Source organism: Tyto alba, unplaced genomic scaffold (genome assembly GCF_018691265.1).
Source record: "Tyto alba isolate M040663 unplaced genomic scaffold, T.alba_DEE_v4.0 Super-Scaffold_13, whole genome shotgun sequence".
Classification (NCBI taxonomy): Eukaryota; Metazoa; Chordata; class Aves; order Strigiformes; family Tytonidae; genus Tyto; species Tyto alba.
In genome coordinates this window covers 47,064,011-47,076,986 of record NW_024881275.1, presented here as the reverse complement: position 1 = coordinate 47,076,986, position 12,976 = coordinate 47,064,011, and the positions used below count along the sequence as shown (strand labels likewise).

Here is a 12,976-nt window from a genome sequence, read left to right as displayed (position 1 = left end):
GGTTGAGGAGTACCTTTCCATCCACAGATACATAAAGACATCAGGGCACCTGTGTCTTTCCTCTTTGTAGCTGAAGCCATTTCATTTACCAGCTGGCAGTCACTTGCCATACACTTGTCACAGACGCCATCCTGTGCAGTAGAGCAATATTCTGCACTAGGCTTGTTTTGAGTAAAAGGCCGACTGTGACAATGCAATGCCAAACCACCATTGTTTCAGTCACACTGTTTGTTCAGTGCTATATTATGAAAGCTAATTCCTTATGTTCTTGGGGAAAAGTGGGACAATAACTTCCAGCCTGACAGTATTTCAGTTAGCTTCTCTGCTTTTATTAACAAGCATATAATATTAATTGGCAAAACACTGGATACAAGCTTCACTATCATCAAATCAAAACATTAAGCAATAATCCCAAAAGGTTTATTCAGACAAAACTAGCCACAAATAGTACAAAAAATTACACAGCAACGCAAAGCATAAAAAATTGTAAACTTTCAAATAAAGCTAAGCCAAAAATACAGTTTTACACTGTGACAGTTCCAGAATCTTTATTATGCCACATAGGAGGATAAAGGCTTAGTGGTTGCACTGGCTTATTGTCCCTTAACTGTAAAATAATCTTGTTGCAGAAGGAAAGAACAAACTCTCCTTTTGTCCAGATAGGTCACTTGAATTCAAGATTCTATTAAACAAATGCTTTGAGTTTCAAATAAAAAAAAAACCAAAACACTGGAACATCAGTATGCAAAAAATCAGGGCTCCTTCCTTTGGCCACACCTAACCGTTTGCATGAATGATATCCCTGGCTTCTGTGGAACCATCCAGGTTATTAGTAAAGTTACAAATATAAACGTTCATAGAACTGGACATTTAGTTCCTACCTTACCACTAGGATCTGGACAGGTCATTGTGGCTTTGAAAGATTTCCAAGAAGCCCTAAGGATGATCAAAGAAAAATCAAATAGCAGGACCAGAGCTTTAATTTGTATATAAATGAACCATAACTCCACAGTAAAACATTACTGTTGACTTGCCACAAGATGCAAGTTCCTAGAAAGTGTCTGTACTGTTTGCAAGTTTGGATGAAAGCAGGGATTGAACCACTGTCCATGTTTCTTAATGTTCTTCTTGCAACTTTTTACTTCAACAACAGATCTCAAGGCCTTAGTTACAGTTGTTTATATCTTATGTAGAGATTCTAGAATATGAGACAATTTTTCTTCCCTGTTATTAACTTTAGGCAGACTAACTGAGTTGTAGGTTGCATTAATATATCCAGTGGAACATCCAAACTGAAATGATTACCTGAGGAAATACAGAAACTTGATTTTTCTGTACAGTCAAGCCTTCTGTACAAAATGCATTTTAAGTACTTATTCATCTTGCTGATGTACAGACTGGTTGGCTTTCTCCTATTTAGCTCAACGGCAAGATGCATAATGCTGTAAAATAGGTTAATTATATGGTTATATTTATCATCTGGTAAAAAAAACTCAGTGAATCTCCTAGGACTACCTATGATGGTATAAAGACAATAAGAGCCAGATAAACTTTCAAAGGCTGATAGCCTATTGAAAAAAACCAGCACCATCATAGTTGTAGTCTGATATTTTTATGGTCCCATATCCCCAGAGGTGATAGTGTTGTGTATACTATTGCACAACCAATAAAAATAAATATTCCCAGGTTTCATGGTACACAAATATACCAGACATAACAATGGCACAAAACATTTTCAGATAGGCTGCAAGTCTTGCCGATTGCTTCCACAATTCATATAAAGGTTTCTTGCAAGATCATTTATTTTAAAATATTGCTGACAGATAGTTCTTGTACTTACACAAATTTAAATCCCACATTTCATTCTTAAAATAAAAAGAGGAAATTAAAAAACAGTCCCCCTCAAATAATAGCCCCAAATAAAACCCCATTTGAACAAGTGAGAAAAACCATCTACATTCCTTTTAAATTTAACAGTAAGTAGATGCTACATTTACAATTTAAACATATGCCTAATAAATGCATGTTTCAAACCTATTGCACAAAAGCATAAGTAATGCTCTTAATCCATACAAAACAAAAACATACAAATAAAAGCTACTCAAACTCAATGTAAAAGGAAGAAGCTTGTAAAAACATCTTACAATTTCATTTTATATGCCCGTAAATAAAGCTGGACCACTGAAATAAAAAATACTTGGATGGTAAAATAAGACAGAAGGCTTAAAATAGAATAAATAATTTTATAAAGTTAAAATTTAAAACCCCAAATCTTATTTAAATTCAATATTATATATTCTATCTCAATTCTCTATTTTTAATGAAACTATATTTCATGAGACTCTGAGCCTGGGTCAGTCTCATTGCTGCTGAGGATAATGCAATAAGATACTTCTTTACGGCAATTATTTACCAGCGTAAGCAATTGTGAAAACTACTTCACAGTAATGGCATCTTCACAAAAGCCAAAAAAACCTAACATGATTTCACTAGGCCTAAGAGATAACTATGCTGAGTCCAGCTTTTAGTCCAACTCTGAACAGTATCAGGGTTATTTTACCCAACATAATGTTGATATAAATTCACTGTCTCTTAAGCTTCACAGAAGTGAAACAAGGCTCTGACCCAAAGGACACCTCCCTCTGGCCTCACATTGCATTGTAGTTTTTTAGTAAGGCTAAAGGGAATAAACCTATGGTCCAGACAGTCACATCCCTCCTGAGGGAAAGAGTTTCTGTAATGAAGAAATTCTGACGTGATTTAGAAAAATAACTGGGTGGTTTTGTTTGTTTGTTTGTTTGTTTGTTTTTACTGGTGAGGTTTTATCAGATTAAACACATTGCAAAAGCCATTACACACAATTATGAGTAAAAAATCCCAGATGTAGGTATTGGTACTGGCTTGAATTTATGTATACATATATGTATAAACAGAGTTTTCAATATATTGATAGCACCATCACAAATTCAAGTGATTCTAAAGATGCTTATAAACTTATATGTTCTGTATTGTACATTGTTACAGCAAGATATAGATTTAAAAGGCTTCTGAATTTGCGTGTTTGTAACTAATTTCTCAGTTGTACAAGTACATAGGAAAATACTAAAATCCCAGTGTACTTTAACAGCACTGCATCAATATCTAGTCATACATAACGTTTCTGCAGTACACACACTCTGAGGTAGACAGATCTCACACACACACACATATATATATACATATGTATTTGTTTTTATGTGTATATATATCCTGATTAAGGTGGTTAATCAGAATTCTGTATGGCAGCTTTAATTTTATGTCTACATCAGGTACAGCCAGCGTCTGTATACTCAGCGTGCACAGAAGGTGGACACTTACAGTGCTGTTCGTATCTCAGTGCCTCAGTGACTACAGCCAGTCCCTTATTTACACTAGGACAGTGACAAGCACATAAACAGCTCCAGAAAGGCCAAATGTGTTAGTTTGTGTACACATCCATATCAACTGCATTCACTATTTCATGAAAAAGTTATAAAAATGGTAGACCCATGATCTTGTTTGTTCTCTTCTGATAGTTTGAGTAATGATACAGACAGAAAAAAAAGCTAAAAGACATATATCTGAGTCCACAAACAGTAAGACAAAACCAGAGCCAAGTTCAATTCCATTTTGCATATGCATGCACACACATACACACAAGCCCAGCCACCCAGCCAAATGTGGAGTTCTGTGTAACCCAAACATTCAAATGCAACTATCCTGTACCCTGATCTGCAAGGACAGTAGCACTTTTTGGCCATTATGTGGCTCTCCATCTCCACAGTTCAGTAGGCTCCCTTTCATTCTCTGCTCAATGCTTTTTGATTTCCCATTCACATCTGTGACTGTAATTAAAAATGAGGAACCCTGTTTTCAAAGGTAAACACAAGTTGGGGCATCCCTTCTGCAGCAGCAGACCTAAGAAAGGAGGACTGAAGACTCCAAAGAAAGAAATTATGGGACACATACCGAGGAATATGGTGCTTTGAGAACTCAAAAGGACGAGGATTTAAAATGCTTGGATAAGCCTCTTGCTGTATCAGCTTCCTGTTATGGAGTAACAAGTAATACTTTCTAGCAGAAGAGGGGAAGGAGTACAGTTAGAGGAAGCAGGGCAAACTTGTTTTCTTATCCAAAGACAATTTATCAAAAAAAAAAAAAAACAAAAAACCAGGGTTTAATAAGAGGAATAGCAATTAACATTTTCAGCTGACAGGAAAACTTCCAAAGGTTAAATCTTTCCAGCTGCCAATAATATGGCATAGCCTGTTTTCAGTGACTTGACACCCGTGCCAGACAAATACTCTCACAACCATACTGTATACAGCTTGCAGAAATCACTTTCAACTATTGTTTTTAAAAAGCCAACTATTTCAAAAAGCCTTACAAAAAGTGCAGTGAACCCTGCTAAGTGCTATTGAGGATGCATTCTATAACATATATAGTTATACGTGTGTATAGATGTATGCACGCATACATACATGCATGTGTATTACCTTGCATCCATTAGGGCTGATGCAAGCAAAATTATCAGTTAAGGCCAGAAGGTGCTAAAATAATCTTGTCTGACAGTCCCTGCCCCTGCCCCAAGACAGCTAGGAATTGTGCTAAAGAAAATGCTATGTTTTCATAAGAAAATGGGTAAAGGAAATATAAAGCTACCCACAATAATCTAAGAAATTTTTAGTCAGTGACATTAAAACTGTGCAATATCACCCAAAGTTGTCTAAGAGCCGGTGTTTCAATACCTAGTGAGAACAAATTATCTCTAAACTAAAAACTGATTTCTGCAAGCCACAACTATATAAGAAATGTTTATTTTTTCAAAAGGTCAAAAATCTAGCACTTTTGAGTACTTGTCACTATGTGGTGAAATTTATGCCACAGCAAAATATCAGGGCATATTAAAATAAATGGAAATAATTTCTATTAATCTTACCAAATCAACATGCATAGGTGAGTGTGAAAACTTCACTAAAACACAAAGTGAGGGAGAGCAATAACTGGGCAAAAATTACAAACCTACTGGTTTCTCAGATTTTCAGCAGTTTTCAATGCAGCATAATAAATTATCACCAGTCACTGCATCATTATGTATGCTCAATGCTCTGCAGAATAACTTGAATAAAGCCAATGCAATCAGGCATACTATACAAGACAGGAACACTTTGCAAAAATATAGTTTTTAAAGATTCAAAACGTGAAAAGTAACTAAATGCAAATTCGTGTCAAAAACAACATTTTTGAATCACCCCACAACATTCTAACTTATTTATATGTAACTGTAAGAGATAAATCAGGCTGAGCTACATGGAACTGTGAAGTGTTTTCAGTATCTGTAAACTTAGTGCTGGTAGTGTCTTGTTGAGTTGCGACTTCTTTCTTCCATACAAAAAAAGTATAAATATTTTCTGTCCAGAAATCTAGGTAACACATCCCTAGAAAAAATATCCAGAAGGACAGTCCACTATGAAAGCCCTACAGTCTTCCAAAATTATTCAGCTGGTTTGTGTCATGTGATTAGTGATGCACTAAGAAGGTGCCAGATGATAGTCTCTGCAAAAAACTCTGTCCAGAAGGACAATACAGTTCTCTTATAGCAAGTCCATTTTGGGTCTGTAATGTAGCAGTAGAGGTGCTTTCTGCAAGAAGAGAAATATCAGGTAAGTTAAGAAACAAAACCAGAACTAATCTGTTCAGTAGGCAAAATTTTTGTTTCATAAACTAAATCTATCCGACCCATCAAAATTTCACCAAGACAAGATACAATTTCATCTGTGCTGATCACCTTGTGATCAGTCCTATCAGATGTTTAACTTGGAAAACTCATTCCCAGAAAGCAGAAATGCAGATGTCTAGAAAGCAGCATAAGAGCATGTGGTACTTCATATTTAACAGCTCTTGCCTGATTCCTCTTCTGTCAAAGTATCCCTTGCTTTTTTATGAATAGGTAAACTTCTAACATCCTCAACATCCTGCACCAAGGAGTTCTGTGTATCACGTAAAAATCTGCTTCCTCTTGTTTGTTCTGGACCTCCCAGTTTCATTTTACATCCCCCAGTTCTTTCACTTGAGAAAGCAGTTTACAGTTCCTTTTCCCATGTGACTCACAACTGCATAGGTTTCCATGAGCAAGGTGAATAGTAGACTTGTACAGATGCACCTCAGTTGGATGCTTGTTTGGTTCTCTTCCCTGTCACCTCCTCCCCCGCAAAAATCCGTAACATTTACTTTGTATCATTTTATAGTTACCTACATTGAACTTAAAGTGCTCATTCACCTGTCACTCTGAATTGTAAAGGCTTGCTTTGATCTTTTGCTATGAGTCTGTCTTTACTATCCTAAAAAACCAGTGTTGTCAGTGCACTGTTACTGCACTACTCAGATCCCTTTCCAGGTCATTCAAGAACATCATATGAAACAGACTGCAGTCAGATTCCATTCATAACCTCTCCGCATTTCAAAGACTGACCATTGACTTCTAGCCTGTGACTTTTATGTAACTCAATTATTTTTCTACACAAAGACAGAAAAATGCTTCCCTACTCCCTTCTTCTAGATATGCAGCCAAAGTCATGAAGTGGTTCTATGTCACTGTACACTCTAACCTTGGACTGTGCTACTTGTTCATTATGAATACTAACTCCTAGTTCAAATATCCCCAAATACACATGCACTGACTCTGTAGGCGTGACTTGCCTCGTAAGTGTTCAATTTTGCAATTCATTCTTATACCCATTTCACTTGAGCTGACATTATTAATGTGGTAAGTAATGCTCAGCATAAGTGACCCACTGTTCACTATTCAGTTTCAAGGAAGTTATTAAAGAAATCACAAACACATCAAAGATGCACTCAAACATTTTTAACCAGCCTTGATTATGGCTACTAAATGCTTCTAGAAGTTTCCTTAACTAAGGCAGATAAGCATTGCAATTAGTGTCTCTCCTTTAGAAGTAAGACTTGAACTACTGAAGAGAACTGTGTTGAAAATTTCTTCCTTTTCTCCATGACAATTTCCCCACCTATGTGGATTAAAATCGGTTTTATCTGGAATAGCTAAAAATACTTTCTTGTGGCTTCCACCTCCTTTGCCAGGATTGATGACAATTTGACTGTTGATGCAGTGTTCCTTTTTCCTTCCAATTAATACCTAACTCCCCTTTCCTTCATTTTCTTAGAAACAAAATTAATACTTAGAGTTTAGGGATGCTGTATTAGATCTTTATTAAAGTATATTTTTATAGAGTTTGCAGTTACTGCAGTATAGTTCCAAATGATGACTATTTTATAAACATTTTACTTGGTCACTTCATGACTTACTTGGAACCGTTGTGTCATACCTTAAATCTCCATCTAGTAACAACTACAAACTTGAGCGTGTGGTCCTTGCCAAGAATCTCTTCATTGCATAATATGTCCAGCTGACAAAACAGAGATGACAGTTAATTCATTGGGACACAGTACATGAAACAACATATTTCAGATACTGCTACAAATGTGTGACAAGATTCTTCTTTGCTGAAAACACTGGAACTGTTCATCTCGCAGTTGCTCTGCAAACAAAAATAGTACCAGGAAAGAAAAAAGAATGCCTTTTCTCAACACAAAGTGATGAACGACCACGTCTGTGCCTACCCAGGAAATACTGTGTGAACTGGACTTAACTGATTCAGCTTCCTGAGCAGTACTAGTGCCCTTCCCTGAAAGCTTTACATGCTTTTAAAAAGGCACAATAAAATGATCAAGGAGATAGAATTCACAAATCTCAAAGATGGGTCTGTTATTTAACATATGATGAAAATTTTTTACTTAACACCAGCCAGGTGGCCTTCTGCTGCAAGGATACATTTTTTTTAAAAACTGTCTGCCACCTCACTCATACACTATATTTATGGGGATTTTTGCAGAAACTCAGTAACTGTTTTCACTTTCCTATCTCAGTATTGAAAAATCTTGATATTAGAAACAGTGAGCATACAAACATAAAAACATGGAACATATGACTACTATCAGATGAACTACAACACCTGAACATGAACGAAACCAGGAAACATAAAAGAAAACAGTATATTCCACCAAGGGTGGCTTATATCAACAACACATTACCAGACAACCCAGAAAGGCCTGAATGTGCATGCAGTCCATTTACATGGCTTGTCTAACTGGCAATAACTCAAACCTGCAATAGTCTATAGCAATCAACCAAGTGCCTACAAGCTTAAATCCTTCTACTATGTACCTGTACAGTGATTACACCACAATTTATGTACTCTTTAAGAACAGAGGGATAGCAAACAAATAAAGAAAGGAATAAACAGTAGTCACAATGTTTGTTCCTTCAGTAAAAGGCAATCAGGTTGTTAAATCACAGACTTCACACGCGCACCCACACACACCTCCACACACACCACACCCAAATATCTATTTTGGAACAGTCATGGTAGCTATGTTGCTGCTGGGCTACAGCCAGGAGTCAGTCACTTCCAGGCCAGCAGAGGACAAGATAGTAGACACGGTTTTGTTTCAGGAAGACTAGCAGAGTTTGGTGACATAATCCAACCATAAAACAGAATGCTGGTTTGAAGCTAGGAAGGAAGGGTGATACAGGTGCAAATTAGCTGTTGAAAAGTTTGAGCAGAAAGGTGTTGACACCTTGGACTGGAAAGCAGATGATTTGATTTAAAAAAAAAGTCTTAACAAAATTCAGTGAATCAGTGCCATAATGTGTGATTGGGAGACGTCAAGCTGAGAGTCAATTAAGAAGTCTAGAGACTGTGACCAAGATCCAGCAAAATGGTAAACAGAGGCTGCATTCATATGCTCACCACTGTCAATTTCAAATCTGAACTAGGAGAAGTGTAAAGTAATGCCTTCCTTTCTGTACCTTTCACCATAAATGCTTCCCATGATTCCCAGTATTCCTTGTAAAGGAAAGGAAAAGTAGATATCTAATAACACTCTGGTCATGGTAGGCAGCAACTTTAGGTTGAGCTTCACTGAGAGCATAGAAAGGACCAAAATATTTCTGGTGCTATTTCTTAAGCTGGGCTTCAGTAGTGTTGAAGCGTCTGTAACTGCCTCTCCCCTACACTGAATGTGAAATCTCTGAAAGGATGGGGGTATAACTTACTACAAGCTGTCAAACAAAGCACCTTGCCAGAGTCCGTATCAACAGATGTGGATGCACATAACTAAGCCTTTTAGCTCAACTATTTATAAATGGACATGAAAAGATGCATTGCAAACTAGGTGGAGAGTTCTGTATAGACTTAAGAAAGGAGAATAAAATGGCTACATAACATGTAATTCAAGAAACAGTGTATCCTTATGTTTTCTGAAAATAAAATCGGGCTAAAAGACTTTGCAAAGGAACAATCCCACACTTTTCATAAGGTTTTTATATCTGCAAAATCATTTTAAAAAAATATTACCTCATTAAAAGAAGAAAGGTTAAGTTTTTTGGCAATGAACTTCTTTAGATGCAAGACTGTTGCCTGTGCTGAGCAACGAATCCATTTTCGTTTCAATCCACGCAATTTGCTGCTATTGCATTCCAAGCAGATGCTTACCTTCAGGAAAAAGCAAACAGTCATGGTTGGCTGGAACAATTTTCTGCAGTCTTCATTATGCATTCCATATGCAGTTTTTATTAATACAACAACATGAAAAAGTATAGTACTAGTATTCCTTAAACTGAAATGCCTGTAGTTCAATCAAAAAAAAATATTTTTCTAACCTCCTGTCAGTTTAGTGATAAGAGTACTGCAACCAAAACGGATCTAGAATAAAAAGTTCAAGAAAGAATTTTTGATGTTGGAACAAGGTTGCTCCAGTTCAAATTCATAGGCTGCCAACAGCTCAAGAGAACCCTATGTCAAAAGCAAGAGTAAGATCAACAGTAAGAATACCATTCCCAATGTTTAATGATTGCTTCTAATATAACTTATTTCTTTTAATACAACTGCTAAATCCAGTTTAAACCAGAATTTTAACACGTTTAAAAAATGTTTAAAAAGAATGGAAACAAATGACATAAATTTTTAAACTTTAAAGATTATCCCCCCCCCAAAAGTCTCTCAATTTCTAAGCTTCAATTTTCACTTCTCTTCTCATCCAGCTATTCACTACTTGACCTAAGGTCTCTGTGATGATTTACTTTATGTGCTAATTGGATCTAGTACTAGGTACAGTCCCTTTGAAAGTTCCCTTACATTATAACTGAAGATTAATCCAAGTTTAATTTACTCTGGGCACACGTAATGGGAAAACATAAAAGGGATGACTTGCTTGTCCCAAAAGGAGCTTCCACTTTCAAACATGCTTTGTGTTTAAAACTTACTGATGAGCTTTACAGCTTTCATACTATTTTTATGGTATAGAAGTTTAAAACAAAATAAATAGTAAGGTAGTAAAAGTGCAAAAGGTTTTATTCAGAATTATTGATACACATTCAGTTCAATGTATCACAATAACACTGGGATACAATCCTTCAGAAAGGAGGCCAAATAACCTGAATTAATTTTAAAAACAAATAAATACTTTGGAAACTTATAAACAAACAGAACTAGCAAATCTTAATGCAAATGTCTTTAACATAATTGTCCATTGATGCCAAAACCCAAAATAAAACTCATGCTTACACAAAAGCACTGGGGAACACTGCCCCTTGTTTGCAGCGAAGGACAGAAAAAGTAGCTTGAAACAGTTATTCTCTGTTAGCTTACCAAAGCACTAAAGATAAAATATAAGATAAAACTATAACATGCCCTATGAGCTCACCTGTTCATCACTTCGGTGGTAGTCATTATCTTCTTCCTGCTTTTCCTCTGAAGTTTCTTTGTTTGCATTTTCATCTGTTTTAGTTTCACCTTAAATAAGAAACCAGACATATGGGATAACACTCAGCAGCAACTTGTGATGCTAATATGATTAGAACAGCACAGTTCAGGACTGCAATATAGAATGAAATCACTTTTGCCAAATTGCGCTTATCTGCTTAGGCAACACTACCTGCCAACAGCCCCACACATCAAAGAGAGAAATACATACAGTGCACAACCTTCAGTTCAACTGCTGGCAGCCTAGACACTATGTAATTTCACAGTCCCCATGTAGGCACTACACTGGAGATTTCCTTTGCTAAGAGTAATATGGTATGACCAGCTAAAAAGAAAGATTCTGTGCACAATTAAGGGACAAAGCAACAATCCTACACTCATTGCATTCTGCAATGTTATAAAAACAACTGTGAGTGTAATAAACCAACTAGACACATACCTCCAATAGGTCTGTCCATCAATTTACTAGCTGTCACCCACCCAAGACAATAAATAAAAGATCATTTACCATTTCGATGGGAATCTAGGTGCTGTTTTGTAGAACATGTCTCCCCTTTGATGTCCCCTGGAACTTCCATGCCCAGTTTGTGATAAAACTCCCTTTGTTTTTTCATTTCCGCTGTTTAAAATTGTAAATATTAATCCCTGTAATAACGTTCTAACGCAATATTTATGAAGTTATTCCAAATCCCTTCTCTCTTAAGTGAAACAGGTTTGCCAACAAGTAGTGGTATTGTCAGTATTTACTATTCTATCTCTGTTCTTGTATTGTCATGTCTCGTCTTATTTTTCAGAGTTAGAATACTACAAAGTCATCTGTGTAGCTACTGTTATAGCATTCATATTAGAATGAGATAGAATTTAAAAATACTACACATTATTTTGAATCCCTCCCATGATATTTCAGTCAAGCCATTGTTTTTGAATTTTTATTAATAGTTCTGGTTTTCAATATGCTAGAAATAATTTTTAAACAATCTATTTAATTTTATTGATGTTTGAACATGTTCTGATTTTGCAGCTTAAATGGATTAAAATACTCTGTTTAAATGAAAGTTGTACCATACATTAAGACAAAAAAATACTGAGTAGTTACTATAAAGTACTTCCGTAGTTGAACAGATCAAGTCTCAAAGAGCATTATGAAAACAAATTGAAAGTTACCTGCTAAGAAAGGACTCACACAGTAGCAGAAATGTCACTGAAACTAAAAGGTGCTCTGCATTACATTCTACCTCTGAGAAATCTACAAAGCTGGCACAACAGGTTTAAGTACTCAGTTTAATAAGAACAAGTAAGAGTTACAGTGTGCCAACATTCAAAAGATGAACTGCTATTCTGCTTCACATAATTCTGCTCCTCAAAGAAACATCTTTCCTCCTCCCACCCCTACCCCCAATTGTTGCTAGTATAGGTATGAAATTAAACTAATTACTAGAAATTACACAAATAAAGGGAAACAGTTTTCCATTGTATTTTTCCTCAGTTCATCCCCCTGGTTTTCATCATCTGAAACTTTTATATTTTTAAGTGTTAAAGAAGTATGTGCAAAATGATCTCTATAGAAGGCCATACCACAACTTACCTTCTTGGAGGCCTGGCACAAGTTTGTAAACAATATCTTGCATTGTTCTGTCATGACTAGCAAGAAAAAAACAAGATCAAAAGTTCAAGTCAACCATCTTTATTCAAAACATTTCTCTTAAGAAAGTTCCAGTACTAAACTGATGTAAAATCCCTAAATTCGCCTAAGAAAAAATTTAAATTCTCAATTGACTATTTATATCACAGAAGAGAGGATAATAACATGAAACAAATTACAAAAAAGTACAGGTTAAGACAGAAACCCAAGTGGAAGTTTGAGGAAGAATAGTCCTGGACTTCTGGCATATGACACTCCATGCAACATCGCCTCCTGCATCAAGGCAACTATGTCACTAGTAATCTCAAAATTCTTTCAAACACTTTGAGGTAAACTCATTTTTATTACAAAAGAATCAAGGATAGTCTGCTTCTTACCCCTACAGACTCATCTCTCACATTCTTATATTACTTAGTTATCTTTACAAGGATTCTCCAAAAATGCAAGAAATAGTTCACAGAAAAAGATCATAATA

At 35.9% G+C, this 12,976-nt stretch overlaps 1 protein-coding gene across 12 annotated transcripts in view; it reads right to left on the bottom strand.

Moving 5' to 3' along the window:
* Nucleotides 1-307: 307 nt before the first annotated feature.
* The window catches only part of PCGF3 (polycomb group ring finger 3), a 65,871-nt gene continuing 53,202 nt past the window's right edge, over nucleotides 308-12,976 (bottom strand). For all 12 annotated transcript variants that reach the window (XM_032981770.2, XM_032981764.2, XM_032981808.2 and 9 more), the window contains 6 exons: nucleotides 12,445-12,500; nucleotides 11,368-11,478; nucleotides 10,801-10,889; nucleotides 9,453-9,590; nucleotides 7,362-7,442; nucleotides 308-5,660 (listed from right to left, as the gene is read on the bottom strand). In XM_032981770.2, the coding sequence (XP_032837661.1) occupies nucleotides 5,613-5,660; nucleotides 7,362-7,442; nucleotides 9,453-9,590; nucleotides 10,801-10,889; nucleotides 11,368-11,478; nucleotides 12,445-12,500 (523 nt within the window). In that variant the 3' untranslated portion in view covers nucleotides 308-5,612. The remainder of the gene's footprint in view (nucleotides 5,661-7,361; nucleotides 7,443-9,452; nucleotides 9,591-10,800; nucleotides 10,890-11,367; nucleotides 11,479-12,444; nucleotides 12,501-12,976) is intronic.